Source organism: Chelonia mydas, chromosome 10 (assembly GCF_015237465.2).
Source record: "Chelonia mydas isolate rCheMyd1 chromosome 10, rCheMyd1.pri.v2, whole genome shotgun sequence".
In the NCBI taxonomy this organism is placed as follows: domain Eukaryota; kingdom Metazoa; phylum Chordata; order Testudines; family Cheloniidae; genus Chelonia; species Chelonia mydas.
The window spans coordinates 12,589,829-12,610,997 of record NC_051250.2 but is presented as its reverse complement, the minus strand read 5'-3'; the positions used below and the strand labels follow the sequence as shown (position 1 = coordinate 12,610,997).

Genomic DNA, 21,169 nt, shown 5'->3' with positions numbered 1-21,169 from the left:
CCCATCTCTGCCAATGAACCCAGAGTGTGGCCAGGAAACACCTTCTGCTATTCCAGACTGGGACACCTGCAACATGGCTGTTTGCCAAACACACCTGGGAGACCCCTTGTTTCTTGAACAGAGGCAAATTAGCAAATGCAACCAACAACATGGTGTTTGTTTTCGCCCATTTCAATGTTTAATTCATTTGAACAAAGACTTTGAGATCCAACTCTGCATCTGGGATTTTCAATGAACCCTTTCTGCAGGGGGGTTTAGGAGCAGGGTACAAGCTGACCCAGTGCTCGGCCAGTGTATTTCTTACTAACCTCCTCTCCCTCTTGCTGTCACCATCCCCAGACATTCCGACTCCACCTGACACAAACCACTCTGCAATGGCTCCTCAAATCCTGCCCTGCAGCCTCCTGGCTATTCCTGACCTATACCACTGGGGGAGACACCTGCTTAGTGTGATGAACTGTGAAGAGGTTTTAATGATGCTCAATAAAGGGACTAAGTTCAGAATAGCCAACAGATTTCATCTGTAACCTTTCAGATGCGAACCCAGGGCATTAATCCCACTGTCAGTGAGACCCTCAGGAAAAAAACATACTATTTTATTGACTTGATCTTCAGCTTGTTTCTTCACTTAATTTATTTCTAGTTAACTGTTACAGCCCCTTCATTGGTTGTAAAGCAGATGCTCTGGAAAACAGGAGTACATTGCATCATGAATTGATGGCTCTAATCTCTTTATTTAAAAGCCCAGGTAAGAGACTGATGGGCTGTGGTTAGAGTTGTCTGGGGTTTTAGATACCTCACCCGGCTTTAGCCTTCTCTTAGTGGGTTCCCCTCCCCTGTGAACTCCAGCCAGTGAAGAGAATTGGGTGAGAGACACCAAAGGTGCCTCACATTTTCCCCAGGGCACGTGAAAAGATGCCAGACTAACAGCGGTGGAGAGCGGAGTCTTCTACTTATCCTCAGAACAGGCAGAGAAAAGGCAGTGGCAGTACAGGCTTCCCCACTGCTGCCTCAGCCCTGACAGAGGGAGAGTAGTTTAGGCGATGTCTACACTGCGAAAAAGTGCTCTTAACTCTGGTTAGCTAACTTGGGTTAAGAACACACTTTTTTGTGCAGTGTAGACGTACCCTGAGGTCTTGCTGAGAATACTAACAAACGAGCCAACGGCGTGGTGCATCCTTGTCAATGAGGAACATACTTCTCCCACCAGCGCATTTCACTGCCCAACAGCAACCAGGGCGCAATGACCACCTCTACCACCTGCAGACCTAGAGGTGAAAGGAGCCATACCTTAGTCATTACTGATTACAATGCGTTAAGCCAAACTGCACTGACACCATTCCTGGGGTATGGCAAGAGACCAAGGGGAAGGAAATAGGACCGCCAGCATATTAAGCAGAGACTACGAAGATGTGCTTAATTGTAAGGGGAGGGGGGAACCTACTAGTCTCTGCTCCTCCCACACTCCTGCAGTCATGGGTATCCACGCTGAAGGACGAAGCCACACGGCCCGCCCTCCCACCTGGAGATAAGGAGTCTGCCTGCAGGGATACTGGTGCACTGAGTAAATGGCAGAACCCAAGGGAAAATGGTTGTTGGATCATCAAAGATGCTTTCTGTGTATACTCTGCTGCCATGGAGGGGTTTCTGTGGGCGTAGCAAGGCACCCTTTGTTGACATACAAAAATAGTAATGAACAGCAATCCCTAATGTGGCAGCTCTGGCTGCCACGGCCCAAGCACAGAAGGTCAATCTGGCAGAGGCTGGGCCCACCTCCATATCCTCCTGAATGGTTTTCTGCTTGTGCAGCAGAAGGAACAAGGAGTAAACAAACGCTGCTGGCAAAGGGGAAGAGTCCACTTTGGCTGTAGGGGGCTGCAACTAGGTTTTCTGTAAAAGTCCCGTCTTGCGGAACAGCCGTCCAAAGGAAAGACAGAGAGAGAGCCTAGAGAGGGACTCGGAGAAGGACCGAGCCTAACGCCGAGAAGCAGTAATGCCGGCAGGGAGCCTAATTAGAACTAGAAGAGTTTTAATTTAAAAAGGAGTCACAAACAGTAACACTGAGTCTCTTGCTCTGTACAGATTTCTATGTTCCCTCCAACATGCAAAGGACAATCCAGAGGTCACAAGCTTAGAGAGCCCCATGGCAACTCTCCCTTCCCCTACCCCAAATGCTATGGCCTCCTGGATGTGAGGTGGTGATTGAAGTCATAGCCACTGCCCAACAGGAAGTGGTAAATACCATCCGAGATCCCAAGGATGTGGTCCCTTGTAATACGCCGTGCTTAGAAGCCCCTTTGCTCCCACCGAAGTGATGTCCTAAGTAGGATCTATCCTTGTATTCCTTCAATCAGACCCCAGGCGTGAGCTCTCCTTCTGCTCAGGCTGGCCTTCCACGATCACTCTTTCTTGTCCCCCCCAGCCCACGGGCTGGAATACAAAGTGCTGCCTCACAGCGATTCAAGTCAACCGGACAAATCAGTTCCCGGGGCATCGATGTTCACATCATGGCTTCCATATGCAGAACCTTCAAGGCCTCTGAAATCTGCGAGCTGGTGTCTATTTGTCCATACATCCCAACCAGAAAGGCCCTGTGCAATAACACTGCTGCATGCTCTGCGAAGGGGAAAAGAGAAGGGTAAGAGAACTGGTCTAACCAGTCCTGACTTGCCAGTAACAATCATACGGCACAGAGGAAGTGCTAGGACTAGTCCCAGCAAGAGAAACACCAGTGCAGCGGAACTAAGTTTTAAACTTTCCAGATGGGGAAAGGCAGTAACTACACACCATCACTCCCAGGCATACAATTAACACTCCAGACAAGTATCTGATGAATACAAAGCTCCTTAACTCAAAGAGGAAAATTGCTACATGATCAGAACTGTTTGAGAGAGAAGCCAATGCTGGCAACCCGGGGAGTCCCTGCAATAAATTCCTTCCGTGGCGTTCAGAGTGAAGCTGGCACTGGGCAGGCCAGGAAATAGCACGGAACCAAGGACCAATCTCTAGCGAGAACTTCCCAGGAAATTCCAGTTTCCAATACAGACAAAAATAAATCCGACACTGAAAGCAGTTGAAGGAGATCCTCTGGAAAATCAGTTTCCAGCCTCTCACGGCTGAGTGTGCAGCAGCAAACGCAGAAGCCTAGACCTACCTTGGCAGAGAAGGGTGTATTCAGGCAGGTTTCTCAGCGCTGTCTGCACCACCTCAAAGTCTCGGCTGCCAAGGCAGTACATGAAAGTGGGGAGGAAATCAGCAGCAATGCTGGGAACAAAACATAGCACCGTCTTAGCATCCCCACTCTTAGCATCAATGGAGCAAGAAACAGTCAGAGCTGTACATAGGACAATGCAGGGCACATGGCTGACGGAGGAGGAAGTGACTCAGGAGAAGCCTGACATTCATGGATATCTCCATTTCTCACCTCGGGTTGTTCTGAATTGAGCGCAGAGCCAGGCTGAAGGCCAGATTCCGGCAGGACTCTTCTGAAGAGCTCATCAATCTTTGCAGGTTAGTCTGAGAGGAGACAAGGCTGATCAGCAAGAAATCCCATGGCGACACTGAGAACAAGCCCTTCAGGCTCACATTACCCCCCGTGCGGCATTGCTCCAGCCCGCTAACCATCTATCCAGCAAGTTAATGCTGAGCCAGGGTCACATGCAGGGGATTTCTATCTGTAAGAAGGATCAGCCAGTTGTGAATGCTTTAAGCATCCAGAGTGGTTTTTCTCTTGCTCTAAACAGGACAATTGGATCTACATCCATTTCCCAGGTCCCTCACGAAGTTTTTCCTGCAGAACTGTTCCCCTTTCTCTCTAGACTGATATTACGGGGTGACAGGGACCCAGTGTAATAGACAGAAGGAGAGGGGAAGTGTGTGCGAGAGAGCACACGTGTATAAATGGCTTAGTGCACACACTCATGTGGCAGCTGAAGGCCTAAACTAACTGAGAAGGTAATTCCTCAGAATTGGCCTACCCACAGGCACCGTGATAATGACCTGATAAAGCAGAGGGAAAGTAACACCTGAATAAACTATGCAAGGTAGACTCTGCTGCAAGGAATCCCCCATCACAGCAAGTGAATTTCCAAAGGCAACTTCTGGGCTACATATACTCACAGCAAAAAAGGAGAGAATTTCTGGTCTCCGTCTGGACATCTCATCAACATCACTCAGCACCTCCAGGATATCTGGGAGGAAAGCCACAGATAGAAAAGGGTAACCTTCCCTTCAACACAGTGGAGTCCGCAAAGCTCCACAAGGAACATTTGTCTCAAACACAAGAGTCCTCTGCTGAGCTATAAAATCTTTCAACCTGGCATGCAAACTAAAAGACAGAGATGATGCTTCAAAGAGGACCTTAGAAGGATGCTCTGTACTATGGATCAACACCTCCAGAACTGCCCCAGCAGAGGCCCTATTAGCTGCTAGCACTGCTGTCTGTGGCAAGTTTCAGTTCTGGATCAATTCAGTTGTAACAGAGATTGATCTTTATATAAGGCCTCATACCGCAACACTATGACAAGCAAATCTGCAAACCATGCACACGTAGGGATCATGTTCCCTATTTCTGAGTTGGGCAGCAGTGGGCTAACCCCACACAGTAATGTCCCAGATCAGGATAGTGAAGAATACTGGATGTAAATGATATTAAAAGAACCTTAGAGAAGCAAACTGTAGCTCCCTAGGATACTATGCTAACAGCCTGAACTTCTGTGGAGAGCACAAGGGGATTTTTGATAACCTAAAATGGGGAGCCGGAACTTTAAACGTTATATCTCATCCAAAAGACGGCACTTCCAGCAACACAGCACTCCAAATGCTGTGCTGGCACACTGGTTCAGTACTGACCCTTAGCAAAGTACCACTCAGCGAATCAACCGCATCACTTCCCAGAGCACCTAAATTGTCCTGGGAGGTCTCCCATCCAAACACAGAACAGATTCAACCTTGTTTAGCTCATGAGATGCATATTGGCTTTAGGAGATTTGCAGCTTCTCTTACAGGGACTGCATGGTTTAGAAGACTATAGGCTACGGTTTCAATTCTAGATGAACTTGTCTGGCTGTTGGTGGCGTCCCTGCACAGGGCTCATGGCTGCAAACCAGCTTCTCCTGTCCCAGCCAAATACTAGTTGAGCTGATTTTTGTCTATATGCTTCCTGTAATTCTGGTCTAACATTCTCAGGAAGTGTGGCTGGGAGCAGCTACCATGTTCCAGCCAAGAGGAGGTGGGTAGAGTGACTCCTGTCTGTAAAGTCTATGAGGTGCTCTGGGAAAGCGGTCTCCACTTACCCTCCACAGTCTGGCCCCTGGAGAGTCTCTTCATGTATGGGGCCATTTCCGCTGGAGTGAGGGGAGTGAAGAGGGACACACTGACCAGGGGCAGAGAGCCGGCGGCTGCTTCATCTAGGACAGAGAGAAATAGTTAACTCGCAGGCATGCTCTGCACATTTAAAATGAAGGTGAATCTGGCATTCCCAGTCAATGGATTACATCACTGTCTACTGTCCCCTTATCAGGGCATCTGCTCAGAGAGGGAAGGGAGAGGTAACTATCCTTAGCCCCTGTAACACCCACAGAATTTCCTAAGGGACAATCCTATCAGAAGTCAGGATGATGTCTATGAGAAGGGAAGGAGCAGATGTATCCTTAGGAGATCTTCCTGAAGGGCTAGCCTGAAGACAAGCAGAGGAGAGCAGACTCCCTAGCAATATATACCTTTGGTGCTGCTATTCCACTGCATTGGGAAGCTCCGAGAATTACAACAAGTGAGAAGTCAGCATTTACCCCTTCCCAGGCACTGGTTTCACTACTGCTGACCAGTTCCTCACAGGAATGTCTATGAGGACACAACCTTCACCCTCAGTTCCTTTCCTTCCCCCCTTCACTGTCCTATTAGAGCTGGGAGTGCAGAGCTCAGATTGAAGTCCACATAGAAGCAACAGAACTCCAAAACATAGCACAGGGGTAGGGATCACTGATCTAGCCCAAAGAGTTACACACACTCACCATCCTTTTCTTCTTCAGAGCCTCTATCCAAGACACCACTCTTACTGGGCAAGCTTAGCCCAGCCAGGAGAGATTTCAGCATCACTAGGTCACTGTTATCTGATGACAGGTCACTATGGTGAAAGAAAAGGCAGCTCTGGCATAAACCAGCAACAATCAGCTCAACATCCGGGAGTGAGAAGGAACAAGCTGAGGGTACATGTATGAATGTGAACGTGTGGGGAAGAGGAACAAAGATTAGTTTCAGTCACTGTGGGAGAAGGAGAAATCAAGTAATGGACAAAGAGGCGTCAATAGACGAGACAGAAAACAGACAGTAGCCAGAACTGCTGAAGCAGCATGGCAACTCCAGCTCCCTCCCTCCAAGGGGGGCCAAAATATATTGTCCCATGTACTTGCAGATGGGACCCTGTATCCACTAGTCTGGGGGAGAACTCTGCTGCTGCCTGCCTGGAAACATGCAGTGTCCTATGTGTGCGCGTTAGGAAACCTAGGTTCTATTCCTGGAGTCTGTGTGAGCTGCAGCCAGCCTCTTAACGGTCCTGTACCTCATTTTCCCATCTGTAAAAGGGACACTATTGCTCATGTACCTTTTAAAAGCACATGGAAGTCTCTAGGGGAAAAGCACTGTAATAAAAGCTAAATAGTAACTTTGCTCTTGTTGTTTCCTATCTGGTTAGGAGACTGACTCCAGCAATTTATTTATTTTTAAGGTGGACAGCAATCCCAACAGATGGTCCTCTGCCTGTGCATCAGCAAAAACTACTGAATTTGCTGGCAGCCAAGTAATGCCAGGTAGATGGGCAGTCACAGCGGGGGGGCACCATAGCAATGGGAGTAAGGTCAGAATAGAACACTTACTGGAGCGGGTCAGAATGTTTCTGCAGAAAAGACACAGCAGCCTGGGCATTGCACGTGATATACTTGTGAATGAACTGGACGAATTTGGTGATGAAGGCAGCCAGATGACGTGAGGACTTCCTGTAATTCTGGAGGGATGGAGGGAGACCACACTTAACCGAAACCACTAACACCCAGGGGAAGCCTGAAAGTCCACGCGTCCTTCCCCTCCCCGTTTGTGCACATGTATTCGTACAAGCACACACAGTACACACATATGTAAAGTGTGACACACAGCACCCTGAGATGGTCAGATACCAACTTCTCTCCCTAGTAGTTGGCTGGCTGTATGCAGTCTGTAAAAGGTAATGTTCTCCTACCAGCAGCAGGCGAATGAAGGAGAGAAGACAGTCCCATAGCGCCCCCTGGTGCTCACTCTGGAACACCTGTGGCTGAAGCAGCTCCAGGATCCCCAGGACATGGATGAAGAAAGTCAGGTGGTTCTGTTGCCGAAACTCCTGGAAATTGAGATGTACTCGCCCATGAAGCAGAGCTGCGATCATTGGCAAGTGTCTGAAATGCAAAAGTAAAGCATTAAATTCCAAAGCCCTTCCAGAGCAACTGTGTAACAGAATCAACTCTAAGATATTCAGCTCATCCCTCTCCTCAGCCTCTGCAAGATTTCATGCTCTGATCCCTATGTCCACGAGCAGACAAATCCCCCTTCCCACCACATTTCTCTTCTCCGCTGCCCACCTCCAAGAGACTCCTCTGCTAGCAGAGGCATCACCTCATCAGGAGAGACAGCCAGCAAATGGCTTGAGTGGGTCTGCTGCTCATAGCATTTCTTCTATACACAGGAGCATGCTTCAGTGCTATAATCAGGTTTGCAGTGGGAATGTCGTTCTCGTTCTGGGGTGAATGCTAATACTGACACAGAGGTCCAGCTGAAAAGGCTCCAGCCACAGGCCTGGTGAAGAGAAGGACCAGAAGGGCAGTACCTAAGCAGAAGGATGGGGTGAGCCACAGCTAGCTTCCTGCATGCCATGTTGGCATCCCACACACGGCTCTCAGCTGACTTGGAATCGCTGGCTTCTGCGAGGAGGGTGATGAATCTGTGAACCAGGGCATCAAGCTAGAAAGAATCATAGTTGATAAAACAAAAGTTCAATGGCTTGAAGCTGGAGGAGCAAGTCTTCAGCCTATCGGTGGGGTTCCAAGTTTCCTTTTAAGTAGGGAGAGGGTTAAAAAAAATTAAATTTGATTTTCAGGTAAGCGATCAACCTTCCAACTAGCAAGGGATCTACAGTCCCAAGTCCCTCATTCTTCCCATCTGTGAAAGCAGGAGCTGAACATTTCTGCTTCTCATATAATAACAAGGTGCCTAACATAACCTGGGAGAATGCAGGCGTGTTAATTAAGCCTTTATATCACACAGGAAAATACCTGCAGTCTTTATATTGCCGGGGTTTAGACAAGGACAAAATGTTAAAAGTCCAGTGTGTTCTGGAGTTAAGGGAAGCAAAAGGTGGGAGCTTCACATGGGATCAAGGTGAAGAAGGTTACAGTCCAAGGCAGTGTATTTGTTCTTTTTGCAGCCTGCCTATCAACTCAGCTCCCATGCTCGTCACATGGATTTAAAGAACAGAGAAGAATACTCTGTTGCCTCTATGTCCCTTTACTCCTTACTTTGCAGGTACTGCTGTCTGCAGCCCCTTCCCTGGTCAGCAGTGTCTCAGGCATGGGCACAAGGAGCTCCGGCAGCTGCAGGTAGAGCTGCAGGAGAAGGTCCTGGCAGCGTTTTCCCACTGAGCTGAAAGAGAAAGGAGATGACAATGCACAGTTACATCCCTAGGCCAAGGAGAAAGTGTCTGATGCATATCAGAGGCCTTAATATCCACACTCCGCTCCTCCCCAGCTGCACATCCCGAACAGCTAGAGGCAAATAACTACAGCCACCACCGTACTGCTGACTTAATAGCATTTCACTCTTAGATAGCCTCCTTAGAGCTGCTTGCTTTTCAGAGCAGTTCCACGGAGCTTTCCAGAGAGACTGCCTCCGATTCTCTAGCAGAAAGCACTGCAATTGCAAAGCTGCCACTGGGCATATGGCAACCAGTAAGTCCCTCTTAAAGTCCCAGAAAGCAGAGTTTCTGCACAACATCAGTGTTAAAAATGCAAATCCAACCATCAAAGAGTGAATCCCTCATTTAAAAAGTAATGAAAGTAAAAAGTGATTATACAAAATGGCTCATTCTGACTCAGCACACCTGCTCTCCACATGGCTGAGTCACATCCTGCATCAGCAGGGGGACAGTCCAGATAACCTAGAAAGTCTTTTCCAGCTCTACCATAGATGAGTCCAGGATTTAGATTGGCTTGATTTACTGACATATACGTGCTCTCTTTCTGTTAGCACAGCAGAGCCCATATAGCTATAGAGAGCAGGCTGGGCTCCATTCCGCCTTCAGCACAATCATCAAAAGAGTCAGCTCAGTTCCAGCTGCAGAATGGATTACCAGTGATGATTTCACAGGTAGAGAAAACATCACTTGACTTCCAGTTCTGGGGAGGTGGGAGGGTGGATGCAAGGCTGGCAGCTAGAAACACTCTTTTTGAGTTGTAAAATGGAGCAATTTGATCTTGAATTACAGAAAAGACACATACAGATGCCCAGAGTATCACATTCAGAGTCAAACTGTTTCCAAGCTGACACGAAGGTAACATACTGGGCAGTTTCTAAATGCATTCTGAAATGCAGCGATCCTAGCAAAGCAGCTTTGGCAAGCCTCATTTGGGTCACGTGGCTGCCCAAATAGCCACCTAAGTAACTGCTGAGTGCGATGGACTCAAGGTTCGTTCGTTTCTGCATCCTCACCTGCTGCCCCACTGCTGGATACAGCCGGTCAGATACTCTGTTACTTTTTTAATACTCTCTAGGTCTCCATGACAACAGCTGAGCAACAGGGGTAGCCGTGATTGGATGAGCGTGCAGGAGGCTTCCTCTGTATTCTGGCTTCTGGTTTCGGACTCGGCCAAGATCAGCTCAACCAAACTGATCAACTCTGATGCCTTTAATTGGAGCACGAACTCCTCTCGACGTTTCTGTAACAGCACAAACACTCTCAAGGTGAAGCCAGGGGCAAGGGCTGGCCAATAACCTTAGTCACACGCTCTCAAACAGGAAGATAATCCTTTACATGACAAAAACTCCCTTTGTACCTAGCTTAAAAATTGCACCATGCCCAGGAATGGGAAACCAGACAAAATATAATCCCTCCCTCCCCCCCAAAATGAGGGGCTTTGCACCTCCCTTCTGTACCCCAATTTTTCACAATGCATTGACTTCCATCCCTTGGCATCTGGCTAGAAAGGAACTGACAATTCATCCACTACACAAACTTGGACAAAGAGCTCCCCACTGGGGGGTGGCTTGCACTTCCCAACCCAAAGGGGGAATTATTCTTTCACTCCATCTGTACTTGCCTACCGGACAGTTAGTTCTGCAAAAGTGTAGCTACGTGGCTACATTTTCACTATAACTCTTAACAGTCTCTGCAAGAGCTACAACCAGACACTTGTTTTGCTGCAGTGAAAGTTTTACATCTGGGAAAATTTACATTTATTTGTATCAGTTCTGAATCAAAACTGTGAATCACCATCTCCATGTGCAACTGTAGCACAAGAGATTACAAATGTGCTGGGGTGCTGGCAGCAAATCTGCTATTATACACCAGGGTCCCCCAAGACATCATGGAAAACCAGGCCAGTGTGAAAAGCACATCCCCTTCTCCCATCCTGAGAGGGACTATGAAGGATTTAAACCACTACCTGAGGAGTTCTCTGGTCCCTTCCCTGCCAGATCCGAGGGATGTGAATACAGGCCCACAAGAAATCTAAGGATGCAGTCGGGTCAAACCTGCCAGAAGACAGAAAAATTTCAATGGGTTCAACAGCAAGTTTGAGATTAGAGACACCATAGCCCTGAGTTGACAGATTCTACAAATCACTAGCGCTTTGGAAGAAGGGAATGTCTGCAAATATAATATTGGTATCTGAAAGACTCACCTTTGCTCCCGGTTTTTGCAAAGCAGAATCCTGATGCACTGGTGCAATGTTGTCCAGCTGGACTGGTGAGTTAGGAGAGCCAACAGATATGGGCGAAAAGAGGGCACCTGAGACCCAGAATAACCTTTAGTCTGGAGAGAACAGGGAGAGATGGAAGTCTGAAACCATTTTAGGACACTTAGGTAGAGGGGGTAGGAGTAGCAGAGGAGGGTTCAGATACACTTAGAACAGAGGATACAGATTGTGCATGGAACATGAAAAATTGAGGACATAGGATTAGAGCAGCAGTGAAGCCTAACAGTTAGAGCAAGTGATCAGAACCCAAGACTGATGAGTTCCAGTCTTGACTCTGGCCCTGCATGTTCCTGGGCAAGTAGCCCTCTCCAAACCTCTGTTTGCCCATCTGTAAAATGGTGAGAAAACCTAGCCGCAGGTCTGCTGTGGACTAAGTAACTGATAGCTGTACACTGCTGAGAGAGCCTGGGAGAAGAGGGCTACAGAAATGCCAAGATTCCAGGATGGCAGTGACATGGAGTGCAAAATCCCATCCAGAGAAGAATTCACTACAGGCCCTCCTTAGAGACAGACTGTGCTGCTCTGGAATTGGCATCACTGTGTATAGCAGTGGTCTCCAACCTTTTTATGCCCAAGATCACTTTTTGAATTTAAGGGTAACTCAAGATCTACCCCACCCCTAAGAGATCCTCTAGGATTGACCAGTCGATCGTGATTAACCGGTTGGTGACCATTGGTGTAGAACGTGCTCTTATCGGTGGAGCAGAACAGACCCCGTCTCCCACTAGCTAGTCCAGTGGAACAGACTGAGGGATTCAGACTTGAAGGCTGCAGCTCAAGAAAGGGGCTTCAGTTTAAGATTCATTCCTGGCTGAGAGATTCGTACCGTGTTCCAGGAGAACAGCAACTTTTGCTGGAGGTCTGGGCAGCTGCTGATTACTTCAGGGTCCAGCATCTCCAGCCAGTCATTGAGAAGGCCCGAGGAGGGCCCTAGACGAGCAGCTTCAGCACTAAGAGCACAGCACAAATATCAGAAAGGTGCCACAAAACCAGACAGAGTGACCAGCACCAACCACCCCGAGACTCACCTGCTGCTATCCAACTCCTTCTTCACAGGTGTCTCCTCTTTCTCCTGGAGCAGCAGGGAGCTCACCACAGCAATTGGTCTCATGGCAGGGAACCTGGCTGTAGTCTCAATGGTAACCGAGAAGAGGACAGTCAGAAGCTCCTCCATGTAAGGAGACTGTGTTTCAATCAGACCTTGAAGGACTAACAGAGGGAGAAAGAGACTTCTCTCAGAGGCTTTGGGAGGCAGCGTGAAGTTGGTGAGCCAGATGATTGTATCTTTCATAAAGCCGGTTAGTACGGCACTCCCTTACAGTGAATCTCAGTGAGAGACAGGGCAGTCTTGGAACTTTCTACATAAGTTATGGATACTCTACTATTCACTAGGGAAGCAGAACCCAGCATTATGCACTGTTTCTCAGTTCCTGTCCCAAGCAGCTTATAAACCAATATGACAGAATGCAACAAAAGGAGGTAAAATGAGACAGGAGCAACCTTCCAGTAGGTCAGAACCCTTGATCCAGGAGAGCAAAAGCAGTCTCCCCAGCTCTACACTCCCACTAAGCAGTGGAGCAAGCATGCACATCTCTGTTCTGTCCCCAATACCAATGGCAGTTCCAGAAGGCAGGGCAGAAGGATAGCCATACCTTTGTTGATGAGTTCTGGCTCCACATTACACTTCTCTCCAGATTTCAGGGTTGCAATGATGGCTCGTACAGTGGAGCTGATCACATCAGGATCACGACGGAATGCCAGTGCTTCTGCCAGGTGCAGGAACCCACCTCGAACTGCAGGGAATCACAGCATCAGTACCACTAAGCCACACCAGGGTCCTCCTTTAATCATTCAGCCAGCCTTGCTGTGGCTTCTTTCATACAAACACTTCACATGACTCCTCTTTCTAAGAGCTTAACATCTGAAACCTGCACACACTAGCACTTTCATGCCCATCAAAAAACCCCAACAGAGTGCTGGTGCCAGTGTCACAAGCATCTATGGCTAGAAGACCCTATGGTCAACCCAAAGACAGTTAAGTCCAAACCTCAAGCTTGTACTTTTGGCTGTGCTCTCCAGATCCCCCGGCCTTGGAACTCTGGCTAGATGATAGACAGCAAAACAAACAATGGCGTGGAACTGTTTCACCTTGCAGTCTCTTGCCAGTGTTAAATCAAGGACAACTACATACACATCATCAACTCTGATATCCACAGTCCTGAGATTTCCCACAATCCCACCTGCCTGCTCTCTAAGAGGCCATCAGCTGATGGGCCTTCATTGCAAATTATCCTAATGATTAATCATTTTGGCTGCCTCCTGTCCCTATTAATGTCACTCGAACAACATGTGGACGTGAGCACAACTTAATCTCCCCCTTTCTTTTTTACTCTTGGGCATTTCTATATAGCGCTCCACATGCTAAAACAATGACAACCCTCTCCATTTCATTCTCAGAAAGGGGGTGGAAAAACAGCCACATTAGACTCAGCATCAGGTTCTGATTTTGACCCTTCTCTGTCCCACTTTGTCGATTCCGAGATGCACACTCTGCTTAATGCCTCTTACCATCACTGATCCTATGCCTTGAAGAGTACTGCACAGCAAAGGACTTGAGCTGAGCACGCAGAGGACCATCTTCCACAGCAGGATTCTCCAGCCATTGCAGCATCTGCATGAGGACTTTAAAGAAGAGCGAGGAGAAGGCGGTGTCTTGGGGTACGCAGCGCTGGGGAGAGAATACCGAAAGCTACAGGTGTAAAGCTAGGGAAGGTGCTGGTGGTGGGGATTGTTTGTACGAAGATGACAAGGCGATAACGCCCGCAGCATGCATGGGCACATACAGCAGACAGGCTACCTGGAACCCCAGCTCACTGAATATCAACTCTGTGACCTGCATCTCCCCATGCACATCTGGAAAGACTCACTTGCAAGGATACAGAACAACTACATAGATCTAATTCAATGCCTTCCTTCACTAATACAGTATATCTCATAAGGTAAATCTCTCCCTGCTCTGAAGGCTATTCTAGGGTGCTCCTGTACTGCAGTTACTAGTCCCCAAGAGCAAGGCTGCCAGTGCTACAGGCTGCTGGTTTTTTCAGAGGTCTGAGCTTAACTGCTCCCTTCCCCTCTGCCCCCAATTCCATGCTAGACAAGAGCCCACTCCCACATGGCTCACCTGGTACTGGCACAGCTGACGCAGCAGTGGGCAGGAGATAAAGTGGTTTCGGTGCATGGCCATCACCAGAGCCCCGCTATGTGGAGAGTTCATCAATGCTGCCACTGCCTGGAGAAGACGCACTGAAATCCCTGTCACCTGTGTGTTCCCTTGGCGGATGCGAGCCAATTCCTGACCCAGTGCCTGCTGTAACGCCAGGGAGATGGGGCGCGGGTTCGAATTCTGCCACCGGGGATCCGGGTTCAGTGGGAACAGCTGACAGAAAATTGAAAGACGGCAAGCTTGTATGAGAACAAACAAACAAAAGGACCATCTGCACGACAACAGCCACTGCTTCAGGGAATTGGTTTACATAGGGTTGTTCCCTGACATGGAGACGTGGCTCTGACCATGTACACTAGAGGGGACCTAACAGTACCTGCTTTCCAAATACTTTAGGGACCTAGGGAGGAACAGGCAAAGCAGTGTCTATATAGATCAAATAAGACTACTGATACTAATATCCTGCATTTACACAGCAACTATTGTCCAAGGATCCACAAGCACTTCATAAATATTACCAAATTAAGCCTCAGAGGTAGAGCCACACAGATAGGGAAACTAAGGCACAGCAGTTAAGTGACTTGCCCACAAAACTACTAACAGTTGCAGAATTAGGTCTCAACCTCATGCTCTAACCATAAGATCTTTCCATCAGTAATTCCATTATCTTTAAAATAGCATGGCCCCCACCACCAAAGACTTATAACTCCCTCCTTCCAAGCACTGTGAAAGCAAGAGGCCAGAGTTCATCAAACCAGGCTTAGAATGTAGGCGTTGGGTCTGGAAAAGGCACTGCAGCTGTTGGGCCCAGGGATACAGAAGGGAGTTGCTGCAGACAAACCTATTCTCTAAATAACAGATGCAGTAGCAATACCTGAAGAAACATGCCCGCCAGGTCATCCTCAGGACCCAGGACCCGGATCTGAGTCAACGCCCGGATCCTACTCTGTCCTTGGGGGGTCTCAGGACTAGTTTTGGCCTTTGGAGTGTCAGCACCGTCTGCAGAGAGATTAAAGGAACACTGTCATAGGCAAGCGTCACCAATTGGGGCCCAAATGAAGAGATGTGCCCCAGTTTTACAGACCCCAAACCGGTAGAAAGGTAAACAGCAGCCTTTTCTCCTTAGACCAAACATGAGGAGCTAAACAACATGGAGAAAAAAACAAGGATAGAATTTGTTGTAATAAAATCCTCCAGAGAAACCAGAATTCCTCTCCTAGTCCAGGAGTGGAGATAGGGAAGTTCTAGCTGGTGGTGGTGTCCATTGGTGGAGAAGTTTGTATGAAGGGCACTGATCTCCTTTTTCAGCCTGGGAGCTGCCTGAAGGACAACAAAGCAACCCACACTTCAGAAAGACAGACTGGAGCTGGGCCTCACAAAGGCTGAGGTGGAGTATTGGTCAGTTCTTTGTTGTGGGAGTGATTAGTGTATGTTGTGCAATACCTCGGCATGTTGGCAGGGAAGTGGTGAGCAGAGAGTGGAAGGTCTGCCCCCCCGTAGCTCCTCTCTCATGCTGAACCTCCACAAGATGAGCCATGTAATCTGAAAAAGGACAAAATATGAAGTTGGATACAAGATGCTGCCATATGCACAGCTCCCATTCTGCAGGGAATTTACACACCCCTCCGCATTCCAAGTAAGCAGAGAAACCCCAGCAAGAACAAACCCTGTTTCACAGACAGCCAGAAATCACCCACAAACAATCCCAAATTTCTCACGAGCTAAGCTAGAAAATGCTACACCCTTGAGAAATACACTCCAAGCCTACTCAGACAGGTCCCTGTGGACAGCAATGGCTGCTAAGGTGGCCTTGACAGAGGTCAGGCTGAGTTATCTTGGAACCTACAAGGAAGCTGCAAAATGATTCGAGCTAACAAAGGAGGATTTAAACATCAGGTCCAGAAAGAGACAGATTCCTAGACAGCCTAATCTTAAGATCTTACTCTTGTCCATGATGTTCTGCTCCAGCGTCTGTGGGTCGTGAGACACTGCCTGATCCAGGTACTGCAGGAGTTTACTCATACTGGAGACTGGGATCCCAAAGGACTGAACAAAGAGAAGCAGTTGCTGCGGTTCCAGATCCTGCAGTGCTGAAACACGCAGACATGGCCAGTCAGAATCCTCAGGTTTCTGAGTCACTCACACATAGGAGCAGGATAAGTTCCTGAGCAGGTCCATGTGGTTTTGGACACGCCATCAGTGACACCTTTACTAGCAGGGCTGCACAGGACCTAAGCCAACACTGACAGCTGCTTATGGGTTTCTCTTTGCCCTGTACAGACTCTGCACATATTTTCCTTCTTATTGCATCCTCCAGTTAATTCACTCCAGGGTTAATTTGATCCTCCATTTAATTTGATCAAAACCTCAGGAACCAAATCATTTGTATTAAAAATAACTGCCACCCTCTCTGTTGATGGCCGCGGGCAGGAATTATTGAATAATTCAATCACTGGCAAGAGAGAGCTGTCATTTAATTAGTAAGGAAGGGACAAAACCTCTGAATGCAAAGAACAGACAGCAGTGAAGAGCCACGTGATGCTAAAAGATGCAGCTATCCGTTATATTATTCAGACACTGCTACTGCCATTGTAAGCACTGTCATGTGCTATGCAAGCTGTGATATGCACTCACCCTAGTGGTCAGATGTATGTTTTCTGCAGCTTAATTTAGTCAAAGGAATACAAATGGATCTGGTTTAAGTAAAAGGAAGGTCCTCTAATTCCACAGCCCTTGCTCCCTTTAAAATAAATGGTAAGGCTCAATAGTCAAGCTGGCAGTACAATCCTAATAAGACTTGAGGCCAAACAGTTCTCCGGCCTGGTGCAAATGCCAAAACCACAGCCAGTGCAAGACAGGCATGGACAGAGCTCAATGGCAAGCAGAAAGAACAGCCTGCATTGTGCCAGGGGGTTTGATGTTGGAGTCGAGAGCTGCCTAGAGAAGGCTCCTCCCACCCCCCTCGATTGAATGCTGCTGTTTATTCACCTTCCACTTGGATTGAACTGCAGGAGCCTGATGCTAGTCGGCCCCAGTCCTTAAATGCTTTATACTAGTCCCCATGTACCAGTGCACCCCCCCCCAGAAAAGAAAGGGATTGAAGGTAGACAACACAGAGTAGTATACAAGGAGTAAGTGAAGAGTTTACACCAATGGTTCTCAATCTATTTACCATTGTGGGCCACATATGCAGCTTTCTCTGGGTTATGTGGGCTGCATCCACACAATATATATACTACCTGTATGGCCCTGAGGATATCACACCGGCCGCCGCTGTGTGCCGACCGGCCCGCACGTGGCCTGGGGGCTGAGGACCACTGGTCTACACACACGTCCCCGCTTGGACTAGCCCAAAGTCCCTAAGTCTCTGTTGGAGGGCAGTGGAAGCCCTTTAGCAAACAGCCTAGTGAAGCAAGGCAAGAGGCCTGTGCTTGGAGCCTCTCTGCTGCAAAGAAAGAAATCCAAATCTGCTAACAGACAGACACTCCCCTCTATCCCTCCACTCATCTACAGCACCTATGGGATAAAGACGGCTGAGACCTCAAAGGAGCTGGGCTAATTTTTCAATGCAGCATTTCCATATCTTTCATTGGCTTTGGCAACCCAACCCCCAGCACGTGTCCCTTGGGCCCCACTCACCTGCATCCACTAGGCGAGGGACCTCGGAGCGGATCATGCGCAGCTTCAGCCAGTCAGGAAGCAGCAGGGCCTCCTCTGAAGTGTCAACAAGAAAGGCAGTGGGGAGGGGCTTCTTCTCTGGGAACCAAATGTCCAGCAAGGCGCAAAAGTCACCTTCCCCTGCTTACCAGAACAGTTACAAAAGTTATTCCACGTGCATATTATACACACTGATATACCTCACCCTTCTCAGTATAAACCAGGTCACTTCCTTGTTAAGAGGCCGCGAACCACCATTCTGCTTCAGCAACGAAAGACAAGCTTAAATTGGATAAGAGGAATGTGAGCCATGTGCCAAATGGTCTGACTCTCACGCTACACTGGGGGAGAGAATTCCCATCAGTAACTTTAAAATTGGATGCTGCCAATAAAAACAATGTTCAAACATAACCCACTGAACCGAACAATGGATTTGAAATGTTCCCAACAGCTCCTAGGATATTTTGTGTTACTTGCTGAGCAGAGACTAGGTGCTTAAATCAAATAGAGAAAAAAGTAAAACATACGTTTCTTTATAACCTTAAGAGGCTCGCAACACGTGTGGCAAAACAAGAATTTGTAAGCCCTGCATTCCCTGCCCCATACATATCCGCTGGTTGCTGCTCTGAATTGTTGTCTAGTCTAGTATTTAGAATGCAAGCTCTTTGGGGCAGATACATGCCTTGTTTGTGAAGTACCTTGTACGCTGCTGGGCACTCCAGTTATAACAAACAGTAACACAGAAAAAACTCCTGGCCCCAAAAAGGCTTACAGGCAAAGAGACAGAAATGGAGAAAGGTAGGACACACTGGGACTTGAGCCCGGATAACTTTCAAAGGCCCAAAGGGGGAGTTAGTTAATGGGCACCTCCCTCCCTCCCTGAGCCTTTGAAAATTCCCACAGCATTTGGAGTGGCTAGAAGAACCCAGATGGGAGAAAGAGAGGACAACAAATAGATCATCATGGCTGGCAGAGTGGAGGGGAAATGGAAAAAAACAAGAGGAGAGGCAAACTCTACGTCACACTCCTTCGTCCATGCTCCTTGGTTTCACAGCAAGCAGTGAACTAGACCTGACCGAGAGGCAATGAACCAGGCAATGAGGGTGGGAGCAAGTTACTTCTGCACATATGCCACATAGCCAGGTATTTGGGGCATCTAGTAAAGATGTAAAGGCAGTATAGAAGTGGGTTTTGTTGTGGCCTTTGATATAGACAGCTGAGGACACTGTAGGGGGTACCAATCAATATCAGAGATGCCTCACAAGAAGGCAACTCCTCAAGCATGGGGTACAGGTCACTTGCAGGTTTAAACAAGTGTAAATGGTGAATTCTCTGTAACTTGAAGACTTTAAACCATCATGTGAGGATTTCAGTAACTTAGCCAGAGGCGAGAGGTCTATTTCAGAAGTGACTGAAGTTCTGCAAAGTGCAGGAAGTCAGACTAGATGATCACAATGGTCCCTTCTGACTTTAAAGTCTATGCGTCTAAGTGTCCTGGCTTCCTGAGCAGTGCAGGGTGAGGACCCAACTGCCTCCTTCTCCAGGATGGTGGAGGCTGGAGGAAGTTACATCAGAGCAGTGATTCATGTGAATCCGTTCCAACACACATTACTAACCTTGAGGTGGTCCCAGCGTCAACAGAATGACCATCGCATGGACCACAAGAATGTGCATAGTGGCTGTTTCCCCACTACTCCAGCGAAGGAACACCTGATCCTGGGACTCAGACTATAGGAAGGGAAAGAAAATAAGTAACCATGAAAGAGAGTACAGAAATAGGAATGCTAGGAGAGATAGAGAGACGCAGACAGCCGGAGGGAAGAGAAGGACCCAAAAAAGATCGAGGAAGATGCTTACCCAGCTGTACACCTCCTCCCCTTCCTTGCTCTGGCGCATGCGCTTAACGTAGCATGAGAAGATGGAGAGCAGAGCAACCAGCACTGCCTCTGACTCAGCACAGTACGAGAGTTTCGAGAAGAGATGAGACATGATGGTGGAGCGTTCCACTATGAGCCTGGCCACATCCTGCAGGGAGAAAACACCTGTGAAAATCTTCACACAGGCACTCCTGCTTCACTCCCTAGCCCTCTCCAGCTTTGATTGTGGGAAAAGCTATTTGCCCACCTGGTCCTGCCCTGGATCAGTCCACTGGTCCGTCTTGCTACATAAGGGCCACGGGGACGTTACGGATGGAACTGCAATCTTTGGGAGATGTGCAACACTGGAGCAGGTGTAGCACAAATCATCTTCCTTACTTAACAACTGCCCCCTCTGCTATGGCATATCCCGATTTCCATACACCTATAGCACAGGGAGTGTTACCAGGTTTAAGTCAGGTGGAAGGTTTGTCATGGTTGTTAGAAGACTCAGAGATCCCATGATTTTTGTTATATTTTAACAACAATCGTAACTTAAGACACTGGGCACGTGCGCACACAGAGCCTGGAGACCAGCCCACATGACTCCCAGGAGGCAAAGAACGATCCAATAGATTCTCCATAAGACCTACGCCCCTATCACTGGGAGATCACCAGGGCAGCACAGAACCCCCACAAAAGGCAAGAAAGTGCTGGCAAGGCACCCTTTAAAATCTGTGAACAATGAAAGACGCCAAATACCCAAGATGGCCCAAAGGATATTTTAAAAAATTCAGAACTCCTCTTTGTTTACTACAAAATGTGCCTGACTTGTCATGTTGTTATGCCTCACTCTCAATTTCCCAACATTTATCATATACCTAGGTATTAACGGCAAACACTCTCCAGCTGGGTCCAGAGACTGCACTCTCTATCAGGGTTGGGATTTTTTATTTTTTTTAAACCTATCTATAGTCTCAAATTCACCAGCCTCCTGCGAATGGCTATCCACCTCCCAAATCAGAAAGTCACGTGCAGTCTGACTTCCAATGTGAGACACTTGAAAGAAACAAGACACCCCCGCGTGTGACTTGTAAACTCATTAACAGGTGGTTAGTTTGTACAGCAAGGCTCTGGCTCAGTTACAACCGATCTCTAAGTTATGAGCCTGTGGTCGTTACAGTGCAGAGAGGTGTGAGATACAGTGTTTCCATGTGATCCCTCAATCCCTTCTCTTACCAGAGAGAGGTCATTGTGCTGCCCCTGATCCTCTATGGGGGCGTGCTGGGATAGGTACACCAAATAAGCACTGATGGTCTGAGGATCGGTCTCCATGTGGATGGCCTGGAACAAGAGGTTTTCCAGTTAGTGATCATTAGACAAGAGCAACAAGCAGTAGCAAGTTAGGGAACATCCCTTATCCCAATATATACACACAC

The 21,169-nt window shown here is 48.0% G+C and overlaps 1 protein-coding gene across 6 annotated transcripts in view; it reads right to left on the bottom strand.

Annotated features, from left to right (window-relative positions):
* Window positions 1-2,015: 2,015 nt before the first annotated feature.
* The window catches only part of INTS1 (integrator complex subunit 1), a 34,981-nt gene continuing 15,827 nt past the window's right edge, over window positions 2,016-21,169 (bottom strand). For 3 of the 6 annotated variants that reach the window (XM_043524348.1, XM_043524349.1, XM_037910358.2), the window contains exons 24-48: window positions 20,970-21,074; window positions 19,732-19,899; window positions 19,491-19,602; window positions 17,857-18,018; window positions 16,161-16,307; window positions 15,661-15,759; window positions 15,092-15,216; window positions 14,176-14,430; window positions 13,563-13,722; window positions 12,647-12,787; window positions 12,023-12,203; window positions 11,821-11,944; window positions 10,920-11,050; window positions 10,683-10,770; window positions 9,730-9,956; window positions 8,541-8,664; window positions 7,853-7,986; window positions 7,232-7,424; window positions 6,873-7,000; window positions 6,012-6,124; window positions 5,295-5,408; window positions 4,120-4,190; window positions 3,425-3,516; window positions 3,155-3,264; window positions 2,016-2,616 (exon numbers count right to left, since the gene is read on the bottom strand). In XM_043524348.1, the coding sequence (XP_043380283.1) occupies window positions 2,501-2,616; window positions 3,155-3,264; window positions 3,425-3,516; window positions 4,120-4,190; window positions 5,295-5,408; window positions 6,012-6,124; window positions 6,873-7,000; window positions 7,232-7,424; window positions 7,853-7,986; window positions 8,541-8,664; window positions 9,730-9,956; window positions 10,683-10,770; window positions 10,920-11,050; window positions 11,821-11,944; window positions 12,023-12,203; window positions 12,647-12,787; window positions 13,563-13,722; window positions 14,176-14,430; window positions 15,092-15,216; window positions 15,661-15,759; window positions 16,161-16,307; window positions 17,857-18,018; window positions 19,491-19,602; window positions 19,732-19,899; window positions 20,970-21,074 (3,420 nt within the window). In that variant the 3' untranslated portion in view covers window positions 2,016-2,500. Of the gene's footprint in view, window positions 2,617-3,154; window positions 3,265-3,424; window positions 3,517-4,119; window positions 4,191-5,294; window positions 5,409-6,011; window positions 6,201-6,872; window positions 7,001-7,231; window positions 7,425-7,641; window positions 7,987-8,540; window positions 8,665-9,729; window positions 9,957-10,682; window positions 10,771-10,919; window positions 11,051-11,820; window positions 11,945-12,022; window positions 12,204-12,646; window positions 12,788-13,562; window positions 13,723-14,175; window positions 14,431-15,091; window positions 15,217-15,660; window positions 15,760-16,160; window positions 16,308-17,856; window positions 18,019-19,490; window positions 19,603-19,731; window positions 19,900-20,969; window positions 21,075-21,169 lie in introns of those variants that run through there. The other 3 variants (XM_037910359.2, XM_037910360.2, XR_005227007.2) reach the window with 3 other exon arrangements.